We start from the raw sequence: 27,419 nt of genomic DNA on the forward strand, positions 1-27,419 counted from the left end.
CATTTGGAATCGATTGCCTCAAAAATGGGGGAGTGAGGTGGGGGGGGAAGCTGCTCTCCTATTGGTCCAGCCCCTCTAGCCCCGCCCACTCAATTGGACGCAACCACTTGAGCATCACCAAAAGGGGGTGTCGGGTGTCTTTTTTATGAATGGATTGAAACATTTTTTTGAATTAAGCGTTTCAAAACGATCTGTTTTTAGCCGATATAACTTACGAAAATATAATTTCCGCGATTTATCCTTCATGACGTCTCCAATTAGCACATTTACCGACGTAGGGGTGCGAAATAAGTTTAATATACGGTACAAACAAGTTGTTCAGTAATGGTTTGATCCAACAGCTGTTTGAAATAGCGCGGGAAAGCACAATGGGTAGAGATGGGAGCACCAGGTCGAGTTGAGTTCAATCCCCATCACTACCCCAACCCCTACCCCAACCCTACCACTACCCCTACCTAACCCCAACCCCTACCCCAACCCTACCACTACCCCTACCTAACCCCAACCCCAACCCTACCACTACCCCTACCTAACCCCAACCCCTACCACTACCCCAAGCACTACCCCAACCCCTACCACTACCCTACCTAACCCCCATCACTACCCCAACCCCTACCACTACCCCAACCACTACCCCAACCCCTACCACTACCACTACCTAACCCCCATCACTACCCCCATCACTACCCCAACCACTACCACAACCCTACCACTATCACTACCACTACCCCCATCACTACCCCAACCACTATCACTACCTAACCCACATCACTACCCCCATCACTACCCCAACCACTACCACAACCCTACCACTATCACTACCACTACCCCCATCACTACCCCCATCACTACCCCAACCACTACCACAACCCTACCACTACCCCTACCACTATCACTACCTAACCCACATCACTACCCCCATCACTACCCCAACCACTACCACAACCCTACCACTATCACTACCTAACCCCCATCACTACCACTACCCCAACCACTATCACTACCTAACCCCCATCACTACCCCAACCCTATTACTACCCCCACCACTACCCCCACCACTACCTCAACCACTGCCACTACCCCTGCTACTACACCCTGCCCCGACCCACCCAGCTACGACCAGACCTAGCACAGTGTGCAGGCCTTCATCCAGCAGTGAACAGACCATGGCTGCTGATGAGGATGACAGATGGGGAAGGCCTTCATCCAGCAGTGAACAGACCATGGCTGCTGATGAGAATGACAGATGGGAAAGCCTTCATCCAGCAGTGAACAGACCATGGTTGCTGATGATGATGACAGATGGTGAGGCCTTCATCCAGCAGTGAACAGACCATGGCTGCTGATGATGATGACAGATGGGGAGACCTCCATCCAGCGATGAATAGACCATGGCTGCCGATGCTGATGATCATGTGCAGCGTGCGGTGCCGTCGGCGGCCGGGGTTGGAGGTTCACAAAGGGACGCGGAGTCAGATGCGGTCGCCTGAATTGTTTATTTATTTAGCCGCGCAGGGTACCTGTGCGAAACGACGAATCGTTGAAGTCAACGGGTGATTCGTCATCGCTTGGGGGCGGTGCGTTCGCAAGGTAATAGGCCACGCTGAAGATACAGATACTCCTTGTACTTACGAACATTCGACTTAGGAACTTTCAGAGATACGAACAAAACCTGTCCGTCGTATGTCCAGTTGCCCGTTCCGACCGAGTTTCGGGTGGTTTTTCACTGGCACATCTGAGCCGAGCCAACATGAGGCCAGCACGGTACGGGTGGTTTTACACTGGCACATCTGAGCCGCGCCAGCTCGAGGCCACGACGGTACGGGTGGTTTTCCACTGACACATCTGAGCCAAGCCAACTTGAGGCAAGCACGGTACGGGTGGTTTTCCACTGGCACATCTGAGCCAAGCCAGCTCGAGGCAAGCACGGTACGGGTGGTTTTCCACTGGCACATCTGAGCCAAGCCAGCTCGAGGCAAGCACGGTACGGGTGGTTTTCCACTGGCACATCTGAGCCAAGCCAACTTGAGGCAAGCACGGTACGGGTGGTTTTCCACTGGCACATCTGAGCCAAGCCAGCTCGAGGCAAGCACGGAACGAGTGGTTTTCCACTGGCACATCTGAGCCAAGCCAGCTCGAGGCAAGCACGGTACGGGTGGTTTTCCACTGGCACATCTGAGCCAAGCCAGCTCGAGGCCAGCACGGTACGGGTGGTTTTCCACTGGCACATCTGAGCCAAGCCAGCTCGAGGCAAGCACGGAACGAGTGGTTTTCCACTGGCACATCTGAGCCAAGCCAGCTCGAGGCCAGCACGGTACGGTGCTGGCGTCGTCGCGCGCGTGACTCTCCGCGGCTCGGTTCCCGCAGTGAAAAAGAGCAACCTGGACCGTGCCGAGGGCTGGCTCGGCACGGCTCAGATGTGCGCCAGTCGAAAAAAATAAACGACACACACTAGAGGCGTTAGATTTGATGTGAGGAGCTCCCAGATGAAGCAGCAATTCTGAGATCATTGCACAGGGGTCCTATGGAGCTGCCGAGGGCCCCCGACATCTCCGAACACCCCCACAACCCCCCCCCACCCCCCCCACAACTCCCGCAGAGCCGCTGGGAGCCGCTCATTTGCGATGGGCCTTGATGAAGTTGATGAGGCCGTTGGTGGAAGAGTCGTGACCCGTGGCCGGCTGGGCCGTCGTGAGCTCCGGCTCGATCACCTTGGCCAGCTGCTTCCCCAGCTCCACCCTGTGGGGAGGGGGGGGGGTGGTGTAGCGGTTAGCGCTGCGCTACGAACCCGGCGATCCGGGATTCGGACCGGTGACGATTATCTGAACCGGTATTCTGGGTACGTGTCTGTGTGCTCGATTCCTGCTCAAGGCCAACACCAGTGACGATTATCTGAACCGGTCCTGGGCCTCCCCTAGGTCAACTCAGCCTCTAAATGAGTACACAGACAGACGTACGAACTCACCCCCACTGATCGAAGCTGTTGATGTCCCAGATGATGCCTTGAACAAAGATCTTGTGCTCATACATGGCTGAGGAACAGTGAGAAAGCATCATCATGATTATCGTCATCATCATCGTTGTCGTCGTCATCTTCGTCATCATCATTGTCATCATCATCATCATTGTCGTCATCATCATCATCGTTGTCGTCATCATTATCATTGTCATAATCATCATCATCGTCGTCATCATCCTTATTGTCATCATCATCATTGTCATCATCATCGTTGTCGTCATCATTATCATTGTCATAATCATCATCATCGTCGTCATCATCCTTATTGTCATCATCATCATCATTGTCATCATCATTGTTGTCGTCATTATCATTATTATTGTCATCATCATCGTCGTCGTTGTCATCATCCTTATCATCATTATCATCATCATTGTCGTCGTCGTCGTCGTCGTCTTCGTCGTCATCATCATCGTTGTCGTCGTCATCATCGTCAACATCATCATCGCCATCATCATCTTCAGCATCCCCCGGGTGTTGAGTAGACCTCTCGCTTGCTATGGCTGCAGGTCACGTGTCTCCTCTGCTCAACCGGCGAGCCAGAAAATATTCACCGAGCTAACCACTGCGCCACCGCTCATCGCATCATGGCAGCGACACACGTCATCATCAGATTCATAATCGTCATCACAATCAGCACCACCATACTCATCATTATCAATGGTACCAGATTCATATTCTTGGTTCTTTCGGTAAAGTCACGTAGAAGGGAAATAATAAAATAATATTAATATAAAACAATTAAAAAAATCGTAATCACCAGGTTCACCAGCATTACGATATTCATCAGCATCACCAGAATCATAATCATCATCAAGATATTCATCAGCATCACCAGAATCATCATCATCACGTTGTTCATCAGCATCACCAGAATCATCATCATCATCATCACGATGTTCATCAGCATCACCAGAATCATCATCATCATCACGATATTCATCAACATCACCAGAATCATCATCACGATGTTCATCAACATCACCAGAATCATCATCATCATCATCACGATATTCATCAACATCACCAGAATCATCATCATCACGATGTTCATCAGCATCACCAGAATCATCATCATCATCACGATGTTCATCAGCATCACCAGAATCATCATCATCTTCATCACGATGTTCATCAGCATCATCAGAATCATCATCGTCGTCATCATCATCATCAACCCGGCGGCACTCACCAATGAGGACGCCCAGCATGTTCGGGGTGAGCTTGGAGAACACGATGGAATTAGTCGGGCAGTTTCCCACAAACACCTGCGCACACACACACACAAAGACAAAGGTCCCCCGTGTAGCCTTAACAGACTCTCTCTCTCTAGCGCATGGCACGTGCGTGCAATTCACACGTCCAACTTTGAGTCTGTGAGCCACGCGATAGCTCCAGGAGTAGCGCGGCTAATGATGCTCAGGATGGATCGTAGGCAGGCCAGCCTAAATGTTTCTAACCAGCAAAGACACCGCTGGTACCAGTCATCGGCAAGTCTACTCAGCTCCACGTCCTCCTGTACCACATCACTCCATCTCTTCTCTAGCCCGTGCCGCGCCCGTTTAGCCCCCTCGATCCGGCCGAACAAAAGCTGTTCAGGCATGCGGTGGCTGGGCATGCGGGCTACATGACCCAGCCAACGCACCCTTGCCTGCCGGAGGAGTTCACCGATGGGACTTTGCCCAGATCTTTGAAGGATTTGTGAGCTTCTCACACAATCCAGCCTGGTTAAACCCAGGATGGATCGTAGGCAGGCCAGCCTAAATGTTTCTAACCGGCGAAGATGTTCCATTAGGGGGGTCCACGTTTCGCAAGCGTAGAGAAGGGAGGAAATGACTGTGGCCGAGAAGACCTGAAGCTTCGTGCGGAGCGACAGACCAGGTAGCTTCCACGCAGCGTTACGCAACCGATGAAAAGATAATGCCGCTCGACTGATTCGGAGTGAGACCTCTGCTGTCAAACTGGAGCCGGTCATGAGCACACTGCCCAGGTATGGGAAACTCTCCACTCTCTCCACAACTGCCCTATCACCAATTGGGAGTTGTGGGGGTGGAGTGTCCGATGGTACAAAATGCCCAGGCAGGTGCTTAGTTTTGGTGGGGCTGATGGTAAGGCCCCACCTCTTAGTGGCAAGCTCCAGGTTCAGCAGCAGTGCCTCCAAATCCCCCTCTGAGTGAGCGGCAATTACCAGATCATCGGCATACATGACATGGTTGAGCAATAGGGAGCCATCCCTTGATCGCACCCGGGCATCGATCAGCCACCCATTGTATCTGTACCAGATGGGAATTCCTCCAGTACAGCTATTGAAGGCTTCACGAACTACGTGGTCGAAATAGATGTTAAATAATGTGGGAGACAGAGGACATCCCTGTCGCACCCCAAGGTGAACAGCGAATGGCTCCCACTCCCGGTCACGTAGTTTTACCCGGGCCCGCTCACCATCATGAAGGTTCTTAATGATCGTGAGCAGAGGGTCAAGGACTCCAAAAACACGAAGAACAACCCAGAGCCCAGGCCTACTGATGGTATCATAGGCCTTAACCAGGTCAATAAAGCAGAGTTGTAGGTCTTGTTGGAATTCCCTACACCTCTGCTGTAGCAGACGGACAGAAAATATGGCATCTGTGCAGGACCGCCCTTTCCTGAAACCACATTTGGACTCCGCAAGCCTCTCCTCAGCGTGCCTAGCAAGGCGATGTTGAATAATCCTTGCCAGGACCTTTCCCGGCACACTGAGGAGTGAGATGCCCCTGTAGTTGTTACAGTCTGGGCATCCTTCCAATCCTGCGGAACCCGTCCAGCGGTCCAGACTGTTGTTATTATGTCACGTACACATACGCAGCTACACACACACACAACAACAACAACAACAACAACCGCCATTCGCCACTAAGTGGCGGTGACGTCACCACGATGCTTGTGCCAGGCCAAGTGCACCTTGAGGCCACGTGAAGTGTCGAAAGCCCGCTGGCAGGAGGTCACGGGGCAGACCCAGGTGCCACTGGTCGACTGACCGAGATGACCGAGATGACTGGCTGATGCACCACCTGTGCCCCCTACTGTGCCAACTTGCTGTGCTTTAGCCACCCGGCGCTCCGCTCGTTGTTGTGAGCGTCGCTCCTCCGCCCTCCGTTGTTGTTGGAGGGCGACTGCCTCCAACTGCCCAGTAGCGTCCTTCACGAGCCTCCTCCACTGAGGCCGATCTTGACACCGCTGGTACCAGTCATCGGCAAGTCCACTCAGCTCCACGTCCTCCTGTACCACATCACTCCATCTCTTCTCCAGCCCGTGCCGCGCCCGTCTAGCCCCCTCGATCCGGCCGAACAAAAGCTGTTTAGGCATGCGGTGGCTGGGCATGCGGGCTACATGACCCAGCCAACGCAGCCTTGCCTGCCGGAGGAGCTCACTGATGGGACTTTGCCCAGATCTTTCAAGGATTTGTGAGCTCCTCACACAATCCAGCCTGGTTAAACCCAGGATGGATCGTAGGCAGGCCAGCCTAAATGTTTCCAACCGGCGAAGATGCTCCACCAGGGGGGTCCACGTCTCGCAAGCGTAGAGAAGGGAGGGAATGACCGTGGCCGAGAAGACCTGAAGCTTCGTGCGGAGCGACAGACCAGGTAGCTTCCACACACACGTACACACGTACACACACACGTGCAAAAAACAAAGATAAATATCCCCCATATAGCCTTAACAGACTGTAGGGGCAAGTGCTGTTAGCGAGCACCTATGAAGGCCGCAACGGCACACGAGGGGGTGGGTGGCCAGCACCACGCCCGACCGCCTTTGTCTCCCTAGTGGCGATGTTTACTACACACTGCACCAAGTACTCATTTGAGGCTGAGTCGACCTAGGGGAGGCCCAGGACCGGTTCCGATAATCGTCACAGGTGTAGGCCGTGAGCTGGAATCGAACTCGCGTCGCCGGGTTCATAGCGCAGCGCGGCGCTAACCGCCACACTAATAGTTGAAGGCAGTATAGTCCTATAGCAATAGAGCAAGTGCAAAAATCACTGCATCGGAATTGATAGCTTGAAAGCGCGGGGCCCGTAGGATTTGCTACTTTTGCTACGAGGATCATCCGGCACTGCCGCCACGTACCTTGTGAGGAAGAATGTTGTCGAGGGCCTCGCCAGTGAGGCCAGAGGCCTCTAGTTCAGCCTTGGCCTCGCCTGAAGTCTTCCCCCTCATCAGCGCCTCGGTCTGGGCCAGGAAGTTAGCGATGAGGACCTGGGAACGACGCCACACACGGGAGGAGGTTGTTGTTGTTATTGTTGTTGTTGTCGACCACAGCCACGATCAATCCACTGGTGAATGAAGATCAATGTGATGGTGTTGGTGATGTCTCTACCCCACGTGCTCATCAGTGTAATCACCATCACGTGCTCTATCCACTGCTGGATGAAGATCAATGTGATGGTGGTGGTGATGTCTCTACCCCACGTGCTCATCAGTGTAATCACCATCACGTGCTCTATCCACTGCTGGATGAAGATCAATGTGATGGTGTTGGTGATGTCTCTACTCCACGTGCCGTGTGGGTCAACAGGGTATGGGGGTTGGAGGTGCTCGCGAGGTCGGAGGGTCGCGACCCCGAGGTACCGTGTGGGTGGACAGGGTATGGGGGTTGGAGGTGCTCGCGAGGTCGGAGTGCGCGACCCCTAGGTACCGTGTGGGTCGACAGGGTACGGGGGTTGGAGGTGCTCGCGAGGTCGGAGGGCGCGACCCCAAGGTACCGTGTGGGTCGACAGGGTACGGGGGTTGGAGGTGCTCGCGAGGTCGGAGGGCGCGACCCCGAGGTACCAGTGTGGGTCGACAGGGTACGGGGGGTTGGAGGTGCTCGCGAGGTCGGAGGGCGCGACCCCGAGGTACCGTGTGGGTCGACAGGGTACGGGGGTTGGAGGTGCTCGCGAGGTCGGAGGGCGCGACCCCGAGGTACCGTGTGGGTCGACAGGGTATGGGGGTTGTAGGTTCTCGCGAGGTCGGAGGGCGCGACCCCGAGGTACCGTGTGGGTGGACAGGGTATGGGGTTGGAGGTGCTCGCGAGGTCGGAGTGCGCGACCCCTAGGTACCGTGTGGGTCGACAGGGTACGGGGGTTGGAGGTGCTCGCGAGGTCGGAGGGCGCGACCCCGAGGTACCGTGTGGGTGGACAGGGTATGGGGGTTGGAGGTGCTCGCGAGGTCGGAGTGCGCGACCCCTAGGTACCGTGTGGGTCGACAGGGTACGGGGGTTGGAGGTGCTCGCGAGGTCGGAGGGCGCGACCCCAAGGTACCGTGTGGGTCGACAGGGTACGGGGGTTGGAGGTGCTCGCGAGGTCGGAGGGCGCGACCCCAAGGTACCGTGTGGGTCGACAGGGTACGGGGGTTGGAGGTGCTCGCGAGGTCGGAGGGGCGACCCCAAGGTACCGTGTGGGTCGACAGGGTACGGGGGTTGGAGGTGCTCGCGAGGTCGGAGGGGCGACCCCAAGGTACCGTGTGGGTCGACAGGGTACGGGGTTGGAGGTGCTCGCGAGGTCGGAGGGCGCGACCCCGAGGTACCGTGTGGGTCGACAGGGTACGGGGGTTGGAGGTGCTCGCGAGGTCGGAGGGCGCGACCCCGGTACCGTGTGGGTCGACAGGGTATGGGGTTAGGTTCTCGCGAGGTCGGAGGGCGCGACCCCAAGGTACCGTGTGGGTGGACAGGGTATGGGGGTCGGAGGTTCTCGCGAGGTCAGAGGGCGACCCCGAGGTACCGTGTGGGTGGAAAGGGTATGGGGGTCGGAGGTTCTCGCGAGGTCGGAGGGCGCGACCCCGAGGTACCGTGTGGGTGGACAGGGTATGGGGGTCGGAGGTTCTCGCGAGGTCAGAGAGCGCGACCCCGAGGTACCGTGTGGGTGGACAGGGTATGGGGGTCGGAGGTTCTCGCGAGGTCAGAGGTCGCGACCCCAAGGTACCGTGTGGTGGAGACCGCCGCGGACGGGGTTCTGGGTTTGAGCCGGGATGAGGAAGTCGCACGGCACGAGGCGCGTTCCTGGCAACGACACCGCACCCCGGAGTAAGCGTGCGTGTGGGTGTGTGGTGGGTGGTGTGGTGTGTGGTGTGGGTGTGTGTGTGTGTGTGTGGGTGTGTGTGTGGGTGGGTGTGTGTGTGTGGGTGTGTGTGTGGGTGTGTGGGTGTGTGTGTGCGTGTGTGTGTGTGTGTGGGTGTGTGTGTGGGTGTGTGTGTGTGTGGGTGTGTGTGTGTGGGTGTGTGTGTGGGGGTGTGTGTGTGTGGGTGTGTGTGTGTGTGGGTGTGTGTGTGGTGTGGGTGTGTGTGGGTGTGTGTGTGCGTGAGTGCGTGTGTGGGTGTGTGTGTGTGGGTGTGTGTGTGGGTGTGTGTGTGTGTGGGTGTGTGTGTGTGGGTGTGTGTGTGGGTGTGTGTGTGTGTGGTGTGTGTGTGTGTGTGGGTGTGTGTGTGTGTGTGTAGGTGTGGGTGTGTGTGTGTGTGGGTGTGTGTGGGTGTGTGTGTGTGAGTGCGTGTGTGTGTGTGGGTGTGTGTGCGCGTGTGTGGGTGTGTGGGTGTGTGGGTGTGTGTGTGTGTGGGTGTGTGTGTGTGTGTGCGTGTGTGTGTGCGTGTGTGTGTGCGTGTGTGTGTGCGTGTGTGTGTGTGGGTGTGTGCGCGTGTGTGCGTGTGTGCGCGTGTGCGTGTGAGCGAGTGTGTGAGCGAGCGTGTGTGTGTGTTTGTGTGTGTGTGTGAGCGAGTGAGTGTGTGAGCGAGCGCGTGTGAGCGAGCGAGCGTGCGGGCGAGCGTGCGGGCGCTCACCCTGGTGGAGTGAGCTGGTAGAATGCGTGTTGCCCATTGGTCCCCGGCTCTCCCCACACGATAGGGCCCGTGTGGTAGTCCACGTGCTGGCCGGAGCGCGTCACCGACTTGCCGTTCGACTCCATGTCCCCCTGCGCACAAAGACAAAGAGCCCACCAACACCCGGACAGCCTCCAACGGACCGCTGGGGCAAGTGCTGTTGGCGAGCACCCACCACCGTACCTAGTACGGTGTTGTGTTATCTAGGTCGACTCAGCCTCAAATGAGTACCTGGTGCGGTGGTGGGATCTCTAGGTCGACTCAGCCTCAAATGAGTACCTGGTGCGGTGGTGGGTTCTCTAGGTCGACTCAGCCTCAAATGAGTACCTGGTGCGGTGGTGGGTTCTCTAGGTCGACTCAGCCTCAAATGAGTACCTGGTGTACCTGGTGCGGTGGTGGGTTCTCTAAGTCGACTCAGCCTCAAATGAGTACCTGGTGCGGTGGTGGGTTCTCTAGGTCGACTCAGCCTCAAATGAGTACTTGGTGCGGTGGTGAGTTCTCTAGGTCGACTCAGCCTCAAATGAGTACCTGGTGCGGTGGTGGGTTCTCTAGGTGGACTCAGCCTCAAATTAGTACTTGGTGCGGTGGTGGGTTCTCTAGGTCGACTCAGCCTCAATGAGTACTTGGTGCGGTGGTGGGTTCTCTAGGTCGACTCAGCCTCAAATGAGTACCTGGTGCGGTGGTGGGTTCTCTAGGTCGACTCAGCCTCAAATGAGTACTTGGTGCGGTGGTGAGTTCTCTAGGTCGACTCAGCCTCAAATGAGTAACCTGGTGCGGTGGTGGGTTCTCTAGGTGGACTCAGCCTCAAATGAGTACCTGGTGCGGTGGTGGGATCTCTAGGTCGACTCAGCCTCAAATGAGTACCTGGTGCGGTGGTGGATCTCTAGGTCGACTCAGCCTCAAATGAGTACCTGGTGCGGTGGTGGTTCTCTAGGTCGACTCAGCCCTCAAATGAGTACCTGGTGCGGTGGTGGGTTCGCTAAGTCGATTCAGCCTCAAATGAGTACCTGTGCGGTGGTGAGTTCTCTAGGTCGACTCAGCCTCAAATGAGTACTTGGTGCGGTGTTGTGTCCCTAGGTAGACTCGTGTGAGCGTGCGCGTGCGTGAGTGTGAGCGTGAGCATGAGTGCGCGTGTGTGCGTGTGAGTGAGTGTGAGTGAGTGGCGTGTGCGTACCTGCTGGAAGTAGGCAGTGAAGCGGTGCATGTACTGGTCGTAGGGCAGGATGGCGTGGGTCTCGGTGTGTGAGTGTGTGTGTGTGAGCGTGTGTGTGTGCGTGTGTGTGTGAGTGTGTGTGTGTGAGCGTGAGTGTGTGTGTGAGTGTGTGCGTGAGCGTGCGTGAGCGCGCGTGAGTGTGTGTGTGTGAGCGTGTGTGTGTGCGTGTGTGTGTGAGTGTGTGGGTCTCGGTGCGTGAGTGTGTGTGTGCGAGCGTGTGTGTGTGCGTGAGTGTGTGCGTGTGAGTGCGTGCGTGTGCGTACCTGCTGGAAGTAGGCAGTGAAGCGGTGCATGTACTGGTCGTAGGGCAGGATGGCGTGGGTCTCGGCGCGGTACACGTTGCTGTACCACGTGCCCAGCAGCGCCAGCAGCACCGCACGTTGCGCTCCAGCGGAGCCTCCTGGAAGTGCTTGTCCTGGGCAAGGCGACGGCAAGTGTCCGGCGGTGTTGTTGTTGTTGTTGTGGTGTTGTGTTGTGATGTTGTGTTGTTGTGTTGTGATGTTGTTGTGGTGTTGTTGTTGTGATGTTGTTGTGGTGTTGTGTTGTGATGTTGTGTTGTTGTTGTGTTGTTGTTGTGGTGTTGTGTTGTTGTGTTGTTATGCTGTTGTTGTTGTTGTGTGTTGTTGTGTTGTGATGTTGTGTTGTGATGGTTGTTGTGTTGTTGTTGTGTTGTGGTGTTGTTGTTGTGTTGTTATGTGTTGTTGTGTTGTTGTGTTGTTGTTGTGTTGCTGTTGTGTGCTGTTGTGTTGTTGTGTTGTTGTTGTGTTGTTGTTGTGTTGTTGTTGTTGTGTTGTTGTTGTGTTGTGATGTTGTTGTGTTGTTGTTGTTGTTGAGTTGTAGTGGGCGACGTGGGTGGCGGCACTCACCAGCCAGTGGGCGCCATCCGCAGCTTCTCAAGTTGTCGAAGCTGTCACGTGGGGAGGGGGGGGTCACCGTGGGGAGGGGGGGGGGGTCACGTGGGGAGGGGGGGGTCACGTGGGGGAGGGGGGGGTCACGTGGGGGAGGGGGGGGGGGTACACGTGGTGATGAGGGGGAGGGGCAGGTGGTGAGTGGGGGGGGGGTCACGTGGGGAGGGGGGGTCAGGTGGTGAGTGGGGGGGGGGGGGTCAGTGGTGAGGGGGGGGGTCACCGGGGGAGGTCAGGTGTGTAAGTGGGGGGGGTCACGTGGGAGTGGGGGGGGGGTAGGTGAGTGAGTGGGGGGGGTCAACGGGGGGGGGCAGGTGGTGTGTGGGGGGAGGGGTTAGGTGGTGAGTGGTGAGGGGTCTGGTGATGTGAGTGGTGAGGGTCTGGGAGTTTATGAGTGGTGAGTGGTGAGGGTTAGGTGAGTTGATGAGTGGTGAGGGTCTGGTGAGTGGTGAGTGGTGAGGGTTTAGGTGGGTTTATGAGTGGGAGTTGTGAGGGTTAGGTGAGTTTGAGTGGTGAGTGGTGAGGGTCTGGTGAGTGGTGAGTGGTGAGGGTTAGGTGAGTTGATGAGTGGTGAGTGTCTGGTGTGGTGGTGAGGGTTAGGTGAGTTGATGAGTGGTGAGTGGTGAGGCTCTGGTGAGTGGTGAGTGGTGAGGGTTAGGTGAGTGGTGATGGTGAGGCTCACCGATGTGCAGGGCGATGGAGAGACCGATGGCTGACCACAGAGAGTATCGCCCGCCCACCCACTGCACAAAGACAAAGGTCCCCCATGTAGCCCACACACGCTGTTGTGGCAAGTGCTGTTAGCGAGCAGCGCCTATGTGGGTGTGGTGTGGCTAAAGACCACGCCCGGCCGCCTTTGTCCTCTCCCAGTGGATGATGTATGATGCACCACCACCCGCACCAGGCACTCATTTAAGGGCCGAGTCAACCTAGGGGAGGCCCAGGACCGGTTCAGATATTCGCCACAGTTATTATCCAGAGACTCACCCAGAGACCCACACAGAGACTCACTGACATACACAGAGACACAGAGACTCACCCAGAGACCCACACAGAGACACACATAGAGACTCACTGACACACACAGAGACACAGAGACTCACACAGAGACTCACACAGAGACCCACACAAAGACTCAATGACACAGACAGAGACCCACAGACTCACCCAGAGACTCACAGACACACACAGAGACCCAGAGAGACACACAGAGACACACACGAGACACACACAGAGACTCACCCAGAGACTCACAGACACACACAGAGACCCAGAGAGTCACCCAGGAGACACACCCAGAGACTCACACAGAGACTCACACAGAGATTCACTGACACACTCAGAGACTCACCCAGAGACACACACAGAGACACACACAGAGACACACACAGAGACACACACAGAGACTCACTGAACCCACGACCTCCTGCGTAGCAGGCGAGGTAGTCAACATCTCCTAGCCAGCGAGGCGAACCGTGAACCCAAGGCGCTGCGCATGTGTGCGTACTCACGTCCCAGAACTCAAACATGTTGGCCGTGTCGATCCCGAACGCCTGCACCTTGGGCTGTGTGACAACGAGCGCACACGAAGAGAAGGGCAAGCCGTGGTGTCAAGGGGTCCCTCAAGGTCATCGTCTCAAGGTGACCTCGTGATGTCAAGGTCACCTCGTTCGAGTGTCAAGGTGACCTCGTGTCACCTGAGTTCGAGTCTCAAGGTGACCTCGCGTGACCTGAGTTCAAGTGTCAAGGTGACCTCAGGTGACCTGAGTTCAAGTGTCAAGGTGACCTCGGTGACCTGAGTTCGAGTGTCCAGGTGACCTCGTGTCACCCGAGTTCAAGTGTCAGGTGACCTCACGTGACCTGAGTTCAAGTGTCAGTGATCTCGTGTGACCTGAGTTTCAAGTGTCAAGGTGACCTCACGTGACCTGAGTTCAAGTGTCAAGGGTGACGCTGAGTTCAAGTGTCAAGGTGACCTCGTCTCACCTGAGTTCAAGTGTCAAGGTGACCTCGTCTCACCTGAGTTTCAAGTGTCAAGGGGACCTCGTCTCACCTGAATTCAAGTGTCAAGGTGACCTCGTGTCACCTGAGTTCAAGTGTCAGACGTGGGAGGGTGGGGGCGGGGGTTGGGTCAGGGGTGGGGCGGGGGTGGGGTGAGGTGGGAGGGTGGGGGTGGGGTCAGGGTGGGGGTATTGGCGGGGTGGGGGCGAGGGTGGGAGGGTGGGGGGTCAGGGGTGGGGTAGTGGTGGGGGTGGGGTCAGGGGTGGTGGGGCGGGGTGGGGTCAGGGGAGGGGGTGGGGGGGTGGGGGTAGTGGGGGTGGGGGGTGGGGGGTGGGGCTGGCACTCACCCCGTTCGTGGAGAGTGCCACGAAATGCTTGGCGACAGCGGAAGCCTGGAAAGTAAACAGAAGAGACGGTCGGCATAGTTACGGTCGGCGTGGTTACGGGAGACGCGTGGTTACGGTCGGCGTGGTTACGGGAGACGCGGTACGGAGATGCGTGGTTACGGGAGATGCGTTGGTTACGGGAGACGCGTGGTTACGGGAGACGCGTGGTTACGGGAGATGCGTGGTTACGGGAGATGCGTGGTTACGGGAGATGCGTGGTTACGGGAGATGCGTGGTTACGGGCAGCGTAGTTACGGGTGGCGTGGTTACGGGGTGGCGTGGTTACGGGAGACGCGGTTACGGGAGACGTGTGGTTACGGGCGGCATGGTAACGGAGAGATGCGTGGTTACGGGTGATGTGCGTGTCAAAACTTCCCACGGAAGCGGATATTACCGAGCTACTTGTGAGATCCCTTTCTACTTCAAGTGACACTCCGGTCCACACAGATCAATCCACGGAGGCGGACAGTGTCGGAGACATCACTGGCAGGAGGTCACGGGACAGACCCAGGTAATGTAAGTTGACCGAGTGATTTATCCGCCCGGCGCTCCACACATTGTTGTGAGCATCGCTCATCAGCCCTCCGTTGTTGTTGGAGGGCGACTGCCTCCAACTGCCCAGTAGCGTCCTTCACGAGCCTCCTCCACAGAGGCCGATCTTGACACCGCTGGTACCAGTCATCAGCAAGTCCACTCAGCTCCACGTCCTCCTGTACCACATCACTCCATCTCTTCTCTAGCCCGTGCCTCGCCCGTTTAGTTGGGTCTATGTGGCCAAACCGAAGCTGATTTGGCATGCGGTGGCTGGGCACGCAGTGGCTGGGCATGTGGGCTACGTGACCCAGCCAACGCATGGACACACACGGACAGGCACATAGATGCACAGACACACGGACGAACACACGGACAGACACGTGGACCAGACACACAGCCACACACGGACACACATGGATACACACAGATGGACACACGGGCAGACACACACAGGCACACACAGACACACATACACATGGACGGACACACAACGGACAGACACACGGACAGACACACGGACACACACGTACAGACACACGGACGATCACACGGACAGACACTCAGACACATGGGTGCAGTATTCTCACATCTTTTGCTTTCTCCAGGAACCAGGCTTTTGCCGACTCAGCGTTGGTGATGGTCTCCTGAGTGGTGAACGTCTGCACACGTCCACATCAACATCAACGTCGTCAACATCAACATCGTCGCAACATCGTCAACACCATCGTCATCGTCAACATCACCAACATCGTCAACATCAACATCGTTAACATCAACATCGTAAATATCAATATCATCACATCATCGCAACATCATCGTCAACATCATAATCGTCAACATCACCAACATCGTCAACATCGTTAACATCAACATCGTAAATATCAATATCATCAACATCATCGCAACATCATCGTCAACATCATAATCGTCAACATCAACATCATCGCAACATAATCGCAACATCATCGTCAACATCGTAAATATCAATATCATCAACATCATCACATCATCGTCAACATCATCGTCAACATCAACATCATCGCAACATAATCGCAACATCATCGTCAACATCAACATCGTCAACATCAACATCATCGTCAACATCATCGTCGTCGACATCATTGTCAACGTCATCATAAACGTCACCGCCACTACAGACAACACTACACCAACCCACCCCCCACGTCTCGAACATTCACAATGGCCGGGACGCCGGGTAGTTTAGAAGCCTTGATGAAGAGGGTGGCGATGAAGAGGGTGATGATGAAGAGGGCGGTGTGAGTGGCTCATGATGGACTGCCGTGTACCTTGGAGGCGATGATGAAGAGGGCGGTGATGAAGAGGCGGGTGATGAAGAGGGTGGTGATGAAGAGGGCGGTGATGAAGAGGTGGTGATGAAGAGGGTGGTGATGAAGAGGGCGGTGCAAGTGGCTCACGATGGACTGCCGTGTACCTTGGAGGCGATGATGAAGAGGGCGGTGATGAAGAGGGTGATGATGAAGAGGGTGGTGATGAAGAGGGTGATGATGAAGAGGGTGATGATGAAGAGGGTGGTGATGAAGAGGGCGGTGATGAAGAGGGTGGTGATGAAGAGGGCGGTGATGAAGAGGGTGGTGATGATGAGGGTGGTGATGAAGAGGGTGGTGATGAGAGGGTGATGATGAAGAGGGTGATGATGAAGAGGGTGATGATGAAGAGGGTGATGATGAAGAGGGCAGTGCAAGTGGCTCACGATGGACTGCCGTGTACCTTGGAGGCGATGATGAAGAGGGTGGTGATGAAGAGGGCGGTGATGAAGAGGGCGGTGATTAAGAGGGGTGATGATGAAGAGGGCGGTGATGAAGAGGGCGGTGCGAGTGGCTCACGATGGACTGCCGTGTACCGTGGAGGCGATGATGAAGAGGGTGGTGATGAAGAGGGGCGGTGATGAAGAGGGTGATGATGAAGAGGGTGATGATGAAGAGGGCGATGATGAAGAGGGTGATGATGAAGAGGGCTGTGATGAAGAGGGTGATGATGAAGAGGGCGATGATGAAGAGGGTGATGATGAAGAGGGTGGTGATGAAGAGGGCGATGATGAGAGGGTGGTGATGAAGAGGGCGGTGCGAGTGGCTCACGATGGACTGCCGTGTACCTTGGAGGCGATGATGAAGAGGGTGGTGATGAAGAGGGTGATGATGAAGAGGGTCGATGATGAAGAGGGTGATGATGAAGAGGGTGATGATGAAGAGGGCGGTGATGAAGAGGGCGGTGATGAAGAGGGCGGTGATGAAGAGGGTGGTGATGAAGAGGGCGGTGCGAGTGGCTCACGATGGACTGCCGTGTACCTTGGAGGCGATGATGAGAGGCGGTGATGAAGAGGGGTGTGATGAAGAGGGCGGTGATGAAGAGGGTGGTGATGAGAGGGTGGCGATGAAGAGGGTGGTGATGAAGAGGGTGGTGATGAAGAGGGCGGTGCGAGTGGCTCACGATGGACTGCCGTGTACCTTGGAGGCGATGATGAAGAGGGCGGTGATGAAGAGGGTGATGATGAAGAGGGTGGTGATGAAGAGGGTGATGATGAAGAGGGTGATGATGAAGAGGGCGGTGATGAAGAGGGTGGTGATGAAGAGGGCGGTGCGAGTGGCTCACGATGGACTGCCGTGTACCTTGGAGGCGATGATGAAGAGGGCGGTGATGAAGAGGGTGGTGATGAAGAGGGTGGTGATGAAGAGGGCGGGTGATGAAGAGGGTGGCGATGAAGAGGGCGGTGATGAAGAGGGTGGTGATGAAGAGGGCGGTGCGAGTGGCTCACGATGGACTGCCGTGTACCTTGGAGGCGATGATGAAGAGGGTGGTGTCGGGCTGCAGGCTGGCCAGCGTCTTGGCTAGGTGCGTGCCGTCGATGTTGGAGATGAACGAGACGCTGGGACCCCCCACGGAGTAGGGCTTCAGGGCCTCCGTCACCATCAGGGGGCCCTGCGCACGTGGCCGCAGAGGTAAAGATGTAGGGGTTATTACGGGAGAAAGGCGGACGAGAAACACAGGGGTGTCTGCACCCGCACACACGGGTGGCCACACCAACGTCCGCATCCGTTAACCACTGGGGGGCCATGGGGGCTCTATGATCCCCCATAACCCCGCCCCTCCGAGGGGATCTCTATAAAAGGCGGGGAGCCAGAGAGCTCGGGGCCAGTGGACACGAAGCTGACCAGTGAAGACTGAAGACTCGGAGATTAGGCCCTGGGACTCCCCTGTCTCGCTGCCCTTGTCAGGGCCGAGCTGGGTAAGCCAGCGGCGCGGCCCAAGAACTCCCGGACCTCTGCCCTTGTGAGGGCAAGACCGGCTTAGCTGGTGGCGAGATCTGTGCTTGCCAGGGCCAGATCAGTCAGCCTCCCGTAGCCCATTAGAGGAGGACTGGGGAACAGGACAGAGGGCTTAGTACTTGGGTGGGTTCCCACATAGTACGGGTGAAGGGGCCGTTACCCCTTCAACTATTGTGTCTGTCCTGAGTTAATAAAAAGAGTGTGCCTCAACTCCGACGTCGTCTCCCTGAACTCACTACAAAGGTAAAGGCACCACCCCCTCCCCGCCCGTGTAGCCCACGCGGGCCGCTGGGGCAAGTGCTTACGAAGCGGAGTGGTGTGGCCGGATGATGATGATGTGTGGGTTTTGATTTAATGCTTTCGTGACTGCAGGGATTCATATCTTGGTTCTTTCGGTAAAGTCACGTAGCAGGGAAATAATACAATAATACAAATATTAAACAATACAATTCTCACGACGTTTCCACTGCAACACAAGCAATCATCATCAGGTGTGAAATCCACAGCAAGAATTTTTTTAAAAGTGCCGTTTTTTAAATCCTTTATATTAAGTTCACTTGCTTGCTTGCGCGCTTACGACCGTGCAAATCTTTCGGTCGTTTTTTAACCCACTTCCCGCGATCCAATCGAGCTGACATTTTGCACACAGACTCGTTGTGCGAGACAATTAATTTTCGTGAAAATTTTACACTTTTTAGGAAAAAAAAAATTATATTTAATTACCAATTGCTTAATGGTAGCAGGCAATCATCTGACCCATAGGTGGCAGCCATCTCAAGCCAGAGGACGAGAGGACTCTAGCCACCACGCATATAAAGGATTTAAAGTGAAAACTTTGTTTTTACGGGTTATACTTTTTCTCTCAAATTTTCTTGCTGTGGATTTCACACCTGATGATGATTGCTTGATGATCTTGATGCTGATAAGTGTGATGATGACGATGCTGATGATGATGAGTGTCATGATGCTGCTGCTGCTGATGATGATGATGATTATAATGAGTGTGATGATGATGCTGATGATGATGATTATAATGAGTGTGATGATGATGCTGATGATGATGATTATAATGAGTGTGATGATCTTGATGCTGATAAGTGTGATGATGATGATGCTGATGATGATGAATGTAATGCTGTTGCTGCTGCTGATGATTATAATGAGTGTGATGATGATGATGCTGATAAGTGTGATGATGATGATGATGATGATGAGTGTCATGATGCTGCTGCTGATGATGATGATGATTATAATGAGTGTGATGATGATGCTGATGTTGATGCTGCTGCTGCTGATGATGATGATGATGATTATAATGAGTGTGATGATGATGCTGATAAGTGTGATGATGATGAGTGTGATGATTATGCTGCTGATGATGATGATTATAATGAGTGTGATGATGATGCTGATGTTGATGCTGCTGCTGCTGATGATGATGATGATTATAATGAGTGTGATGATGATGCTGATAAGTGTGATGATGATGAGTGTCATGATGCTGCTGCTGCTGCTGATGATGATTATAATGAGTGTGATGATTATGCTGCTGCCGATGATGATGCTGATGATAATGAGTGTGATGATCTTGATGCTGATAAGTGTGATGATGATGAGTGTCATGATGCTGCTGCTGATGATGATGATGATTATAATGAATGTGATTCTGCTGCCGATGATGCTGTTGAGTGTGTGGAGTGGCGAAACTCACCAGGTCCGACCCTCCGATGCCAATGTTCACCACGTGAGTCATGGGCTTCCCCGTGTAGCCCAGCCACTCGCCGGAGCGCACGCGCTGCACAAAGACAAAGGTCCCCCGTGTAGCCTCGACCGACTGCTGCGGGCAAGTGCTGTTAGCAAAATTCTTTCGCACCGTACGTAGCCAACAACAACAACAGCAACCTAAACACACAAAGCAGTTGCGAAGCAATGAGTTCGTCGATGTAGATGGCGATTTGAGAGTGTACGGGTCCTGTGGCTTCCTGATATCGGAAGGAAGAGCGCGTTCCAGACGGGCCGCGGAAGGGAATCCCAAAGCGCCGCGGGGTTGTGTGTGTGTGTACATGTGTGTATGTGTGTGTGTGTACATGTGTGTACGTGTGTGTGTACATGTGTGTACGTGTGTGTGTGTGTACATGTGTGTACGTGTGTGTGTGTGTACATGTGTGTACGTGTGTGTGTATATGTGTGTGTACGTGTGTGTGTGTAAACGTGTGTGCGTACCTGTGTACGTGTGTGTACATGCGTGTGTGTACGTATGTGTGTGTACACGTGTGTGTCATCTCGGTCAGTCGACCCGTGGCACCTGGGTCTGCCCCGTGACCTCCTGCCAGCGGGCTTTCGACACTTCACGTGGCCTCAAGGTGCACTTGGCCTGGCACAAGCATCGTGGTGACGTCACCGCCACTTAGTGGCGAATGGCGGTTGTTGTTGTTGTTGTGTACATGAGTGTGTGTACACGTGTGTCTGTGTACGTATGGTGTGTACATGTGTGTGTACATGCGTGTGTGTACACGTGTGCCGTGCCGGCCTTCATAGGTGCCACTCGCTAACAGCACTTGCCCCAACCAGTCCGTCAAGGCTACACGGGGCATCTTTGCCTTCTGTGTGTGTACCCACGTGACAGAAGGCCTTCATCTTCTCGAGCACGGCCTTCACTCCGGGCATCACGTCTTTCCCCTCCAGCATCAGCGGCTTCCCCGAGCGTTCCTCAGCGCCACGTGCAGAACTGCACGGTGCTGTGCACGCACACACCAAAGACAAAGGTGCCGTCCAATGTGTAGCCTTCAAGACTGCTGGGGCAAGTCGCAGGCCGTCGATAATTGCAACCAGCTTCATCAGGCGACAGACAGATTGGGCTGTGAATGTTGGGGCTTGGCTCTCCAACACACAACCGGTGTGCGTACTGATATACTTACACTCTACACTACACTATACACTACATTATACCTACTATACACTACACTACTATACACTACACTTATACACTGCACTATACACTACTATACACAATACACTACACTATACACTACGCTACTATACACTACTATACACTACAACTACTATACACTACACTACTATACAATACACTACTATACACTACTATACATTACACTATACACTACACTACTATACACTATACTATACACTGCACTATACACTACACACTACAATACACTACACTATACACTACCTATACACTACTATACACAATACACTACACTACATACACTACACTACTATATACTACTATACACAATACACTACACTATACACTACACTACTATACACTACACTACTATACACTACACTACACCATACACTACAATACACTACACAATTACACTACACTATACACTACTATACACTACACTACACACTAGTGCTGTACTAGTAACGAATTGGCACGTTCTGTCTACGTGACAACCCTCACTAGTTGGCTGTCGGGTTGGTGGCGGGTTTAAGACACAACATTTATACATTCCACGCAATCTCACCCAAACAAGCCTCTATCACGGTCCTTAAGAACTGATCTCCAACTGCTCAGCTACCCCAGGACCTACAGGTCGCGCTCATCTTGCCGATCCGTGCTTCTGTTAGCGTGGCACCCACAAGGCGCGGAAACCCATCTCTTTAAACTGAGCCGCAATTTTACATTTTAATCATTCTTATTTATGGCCCAGTCGACCTAGGGATGGATCAGGTCCGGTCTCAGATAATCTTCACCGGTGCATGAGGAGATCTCGAAACAAACCCAGCAGGTGCCATGGGTTGGCCGACTGAGATGACCGGTAGATGCACCACCAACTGTGTACCTCCTACTGTGCCAACTCACTGCGTTTAACCGCCCGGCGCTTCGCTCGTTGTTTGTGAGCTGTCGCTCCTCCGCCCTCCGCTGTTGCTGGAGGGCGACTGCCTCCAAATCCCTGGCAACATCGTTATTTTCTAGAAGCGACGTGGCCACAAATGATAGCTCAACGAAGTGGCTCGTCGCGTGGAAATGTATCGCAGCCAAATACTGATTTTTAATGTGGAGGGAAAGACCCAGGAGGATCCGGAGAAAAATCCACGTGACCACGGGGAGAGAGGACACGCAAACTCCAAATATACAGCAGCAGGCGTCGGGTCGGGATCGAACCCACGACCTCCTGTACACCAGGCGAGGTAGTTAACATCTCCTAGCCACCATGATGATGATGAGAGAGAGACACGCAAACTCCAAATATACAGCAGGCGTCATGGTCGGGATCGAACCCACGACCTCCTGTACACCAGGCGAGGTAGTCAACATCTAGCCACCGTGATGATGATGAGAGAGACGCAAACTCCAAATATACAGCAGCAGGCGTCAGGGTCGGGATCGAACCCACGACCTCCTGTACACCAGGCGAGGTAGTCAACATCTCCTAGCCATCGTGGCGCTCAAAGCGGTGCTCGTTTTCACGGCTACGCAATCACCAGCGGCAAGTGTTGCCAACACCGTCCCGGGCAGTTTGGCCCGGACGCCGCTCATCCCTCACCTCGGTGAAGTTGATTTTCTCGCCAGAGAACATTTGTTCTCGGGCCTTCTCCACCCCACGTGCCTTTGCCTGGTGAGGTGAGGGGGGGGGGGGGACACGGGGGAGAGGGGGTGAGAGGGTAACAAGAGAGAGAATGAGTGAGTGAGTGAATGAATGGGTGAATTAATGAGCGAATGAATGGGTGAAAGAATTGGTGAATGAATGAGTGAATTAATAGGTGAATGAATGAGTGAATGAATGAGTGCATGAATGGGTGAAAGAATTGAGGAATTAATGAGGTGAATGAATGAGTGAATGAATGGTGAATGAATGGGATGAATGAGTGAATGAATGAGTGAATGGATGGGTGAATTAATGAGCGAATGAATGGTTGAAAAAATGAGCGAATGAATGGGTGAATAAATGGGTGAAAGAATTGGCGAATGAATTAGTGAATGAATAGGTGAATGAATGAGTGAATGAATGGGTGAATGAGTGAATGAATGGGTGAATGAGTGAATGATGGGTGAATTGATGGGGTGAATGATGGGTGAATGAATGGTGAATGAGTGAATAAATGGGTGATTGAATGGGTGAATGAGTGAATAAATGGGTGATTGAATGGGTGAATGAGTTCGTGAATGAGTGAATGGATGGGTGAATGAATGGTGAATGAGTGAATGAATGGGTGAATGAGTGAATGAATGGGTGAATGAGTGAATAAATGGGTGATTTGAATGGGTGATGGAATGGGTGAATGAGTTCGTGAATGAGTGAATGGATGGCTGAATGACTGGGGAATGAGTGAATGAATGGGTGAATGAGTGAATGAGTGAATGAATGGGTGAATGAGTGAATAAATGGGTGATTGAATGGGTGATTGAATGGGTGAATGAGTTCGTGAATGAGTGAATGGATGGGTGAATTAATGGTGAATGAGTGAATGGATGGGGTGAATGAGTGAATGAATGGGTGAATGAATGAGTGAACGAGTGCGAGCAGCTGGGGGGCGAGTGCCGTTTCGCGAGGGGCAGCGTCTACCAAGGGCGGCTGGCACGGCACACGAAGGGCAGGGGGGTGGGGGCAGCACCACGTGCCCCCCCTCACACCCCCCCCCCCCCCCCCCCGGGGCCGAATTTCCACAGTTCCATTCACGTGAATCAAACATTGGCAATAGGCCGTGCCAGGTGGTGGGGGTTTAACGGCATGTGTATTTATGCCAAGGCCATAGCCATGGAGTCAACATGGGGGGGGCAAATCTTCCAGGGGTCTAGGCCCCCCCCTCCCCCCAGAAAAAAAACATCGAATTTTTAAAAACGAATTTCCTGCCTAAAATATTTAAAAATGCACTAACACATAGGATGGACTTTACATTTTTTTTTTACAATACTGTCTAATAGTGTATTGTAATACATTGCTCTGTTTTTTTTACCTTTTCTTGTTTCATTGTATGTAATGGCAGAGATTAGGGATTAATACAGTACAACCATAACCACAATCATATAAACAGAAATCTATTTTATAGCAATCTATTGTGGGGAACATTTGGAGCATATTTGAATATTATTTATTATAATTACGGCATTGATTATGCGATCTAACCCCCAACTAACAAAACAAGCCCCTGTACTATGGTAGAGGAGTGCGAGTTGCAATATAATCGATCCTTGTCAATAAACACTACACCCCGCGCCACCTATGAAGGCAACCGGCACTGTGGCACACGAGGGGGTGGGTGGCCCAGCACCACGCCCGGCCGCCTTTGTCTCCCCAGTGGCGATGTTTACACACCGCACCAGGTCTCATTTGAGGCCGAGTTGGTGCGGTGACCAATTGACCCAAAGACTGGCTGAGCTGCCCGCAGGCTGACTGGCTGATGGACAAGCTAATGGACTGACTGATGGACTGACTGATGGACTGGCTGATGGACAAGCTAATGGACTGACTGATGGACTGACTGATGGACTGACTGATGAACCGGCTGATGGACTGACTGATGGACTGACTGATGGACGGGCTCATGGCCTGGATGATAGACTGACTGATGGACGACTGATGGACTGGATGATGGACTGGCTGATGGACTGACTGATGGACTGAATGATGGAGTGACTGATGGACCAGCTGATGGACTGACTGATGGACCAGCTGATGGACTGGTTGATGGACTGGTTGATGGAGTGACTGATGGACCAGCTGATGGACTGCACGGCAGTGCAGTGTCTCTCTGCAGGTGTTTGGCGGTGTCCTCACCATGTCCACGAGCATCTTCATCACCTCTTCATTGATGAGGTTCTTAGAGTAGTCAAAGAGGAGCTCCCCATCCTCGGTCTTCAGCACCGTGCTACACAAGACAAAGGTCGCCCGGGTAGCCTTGAGCAGACTGTTGGGGCAAGAGCCGTTCGCGAGCGGCCCCTACGAAGGCCGGAACGGCGCACGCTGTGAGAGGCGGTGTGGCCAGAGCCGGGGTCCCGGCCGCCCCATGGTGACGCTTTTCAACACCACCGCGCCAGGGACTCATTTATGGCCGAGTCGACCTGGGGAGGCCCAGAACATGCTTTCAGATTTTCATCACTGATGTTGGCCGTGAGCGGGAATCTTTACTCGGGTTCATAGCGTAGCGTGCTAACCGCTATACCACCGCTCCCCACACACCGACACCCATAGAGACACATACAGACACACACACCCACACAGACACACACACAGACACACCCAGACACCACACACAGACACCACAACACCCACACAGACACACCCACAGACACACCCAGACAACACCACACAGACACACACACCCACACAGACACACACACAGACACACCCAGACACACACACAGACACACACACCCACACAGCACACACACAGACACACCCAGACACCACACAGACACACACACCCACACAGGACACACACACCACACAGATACACCCAGACACACACACACAGACAACACACACCCACACAGACACACACAGACAGACACCCACAGACACACACCCACACAGACACACCCACACAGACAGACACACCCACACAGACCACCCAGCAGACACACCACCCACACAGATACACCCAGACAGACACACACAGACACAACACCCACACAGACACACCCAGACAGACACGCACACCCCAGACACCCTTACATAGGCACCTGAGCGCAGTTTCAAGTGTCTGCCCCTCCTATATATACACACACACACATATACACACACACCCACACACACACACGATATTATATTAAATTGTCAGGGTCACCAACCCTACACTCGGTCAGAAATAGCCGCGTTAATAATTAAATAACTCGCCCAAGGTTGGGCACCCAAATTAGCCGGACCCCTAAGTCAGCAAGTCTCACCAGCGGGTCTCGGGTTCCAGCAGACAGCACGCAGGCAGATAAAAAAACACAGCCTGCTACAGCCTGCAACAGCCTGCTACAACTTGCAACAGGCTGCTACAGCCTGCGACAGCCTGCGACAGCCTGCGACAGTCTGGGGCAGCTTGCAAGAGGCTGCTACAGCCTGCGACAGCCTGGAACAGCTGCACAGGCTGCTACAGCCTGCCACAGCCTGGAACAGCTTGCAACAGGCTGCTACAAGCCTGCAACAGCTTGCAACAGGCTGCTACAGCCTGCGACAGCCTGCGACCGTCTGGGCAGCTTGCAACAGGCTGCTACAGCCTGCACCGCCTGCTACAGCCTGGCTACAGCCTGCTACAAGCTGCAACAGGCTGCTACAGCCTGTGACATCTTGCAACAGCCTGCTACCAGCCTGCAACAGCCTGCTACAGCCTGCTACAGCCTGCTACAGCTTGCAACAGGCTGCTACAGCCTGCTAGTGCCTGCTACAGGCTGCTACAGTCTGCTACAGGCTGCTAGTGCCTGCTACAGCCTGCAACAGCTTGCAACAGTCTGAAACAGCCTGATACAGCCTACGACAGTCTGCGACAGCCTACGACAGTCTGTGACAGCCTGCTACAGCCTGCTAGTGCCTGCTACAGCCTGCTACAGCTTGCAACAGCCTGCTACAGCCTACGACAGTCTGCGACAGCCTACGACAGTCTGTGACAGCCTGCTACAGCCTGCTAGTGCCTGCTACAGGCTGCTACAGTCTGCTACAGGCTGCTAGTGCCTGCTACAGCCTGCAACAGCTTGCAACAGCCTGATACAGCCTGATACAGCCTGCTACAGCCTGCAAAAGCCTGCTACAGCCTGCAACAGCCTGCTACAGCCTGCGACAGCCTGCGACAGCCTGCTAACAGCCTGCAACAAGCTACTACACCCTGCAACAGCTTGCAACAGGCTGCTACAGCCTGCTACAGGCTGCTACAGGCTGCTACAGCCTGCTACAGGTTGCTACAGCCTGGAACAGCTTTCAACAGGCTGCTACAGCCTGTTTCAGCCTGATACAGCCTGCTACAGCCTGCTAGTGCCTGCTACAGCCTGCAACAGCTTGCAACAGTGAAACAGCTGCTACAGCCTGATACAGCCTGCTACAGCCTGTAGCAGCTTGCTACAGCCTGCTACAGCCTGCTACAGGCTGCGAGAGGGGCAAGCGCCGTTCGCAAAGTGCCGAGCGGCACCTGCGACGGACGGCGCTACGACACACGAGGGGTGGGTGGCAGCACCACGCCCGGCCGCCTTTGTCTCCCCAGTGGCGATGTTGTTTACACGTGGGGCAGGTTACTCGTTTTGAGGCTGAGACGACCTCGGGGAAACCCAGGACCGGTTCAG

The 27,419-nt window shown here is 54.2% G+C and overlaps 1 protein-coding gene across 1 annotated transcript; it reads right to left on the reverse strand.

Moving 5' to 3' along the window:
* Nucleotides 1–1,477: 1,477 nt before the first annotated feature.
* Nucleotides 1,478–25,036, reverse strand: LOC133357939 (glucose-6-phosphate isomerase-like). The gene is given in 20 exon segments (XM_061576132.1): nt 1,478–2,739; nt 2,966–3,032; nt 4,212–4,287; nt 7,126–7,254; nt 8,958–9,034; nt 9,805–9,814; nt 9,816–9,935; nt 11,320–11,432; nt 11,435–11,471; nt 11,923–11,948; nt 12,644–12,704; nt 13,473–13,526; nt 14,307–14,351; nt 15,467–15,538; nt 17,691–17,837; nt 19,896–19,979; nt 20,804–20,889; nt 20,892–20,922; nt 22,705–22,773; nt 24,937–25,036. Coding segments are annotated over 20 exon segments (1,449 nt in total). The 5' UTR covers nt 24,958–25,036; the 3' UTR covers nt 1,478–2,615.
* Between the last annotated feature and the right edge of the window lie 2,383 nt (nt 25,037–27,419).

This window comes from Lethenteron reissneri, chromosome 60, assembly GCF_015708825.2.
Source record: "Lethenteron reissneri isolate LAM-NWPU_2019-01 chromosome 60, ASM1570882v1, whole genome shotgun sequence".
In the NCBI taxonomy this organism is placed as follows: domain Eukaryota; kingdom Metazoa; phylum Chordata; class Hyperoartia; order Petromyzontiformes; family Petromyzontidae; genus Lethenteron; species Lethenteron reissneri.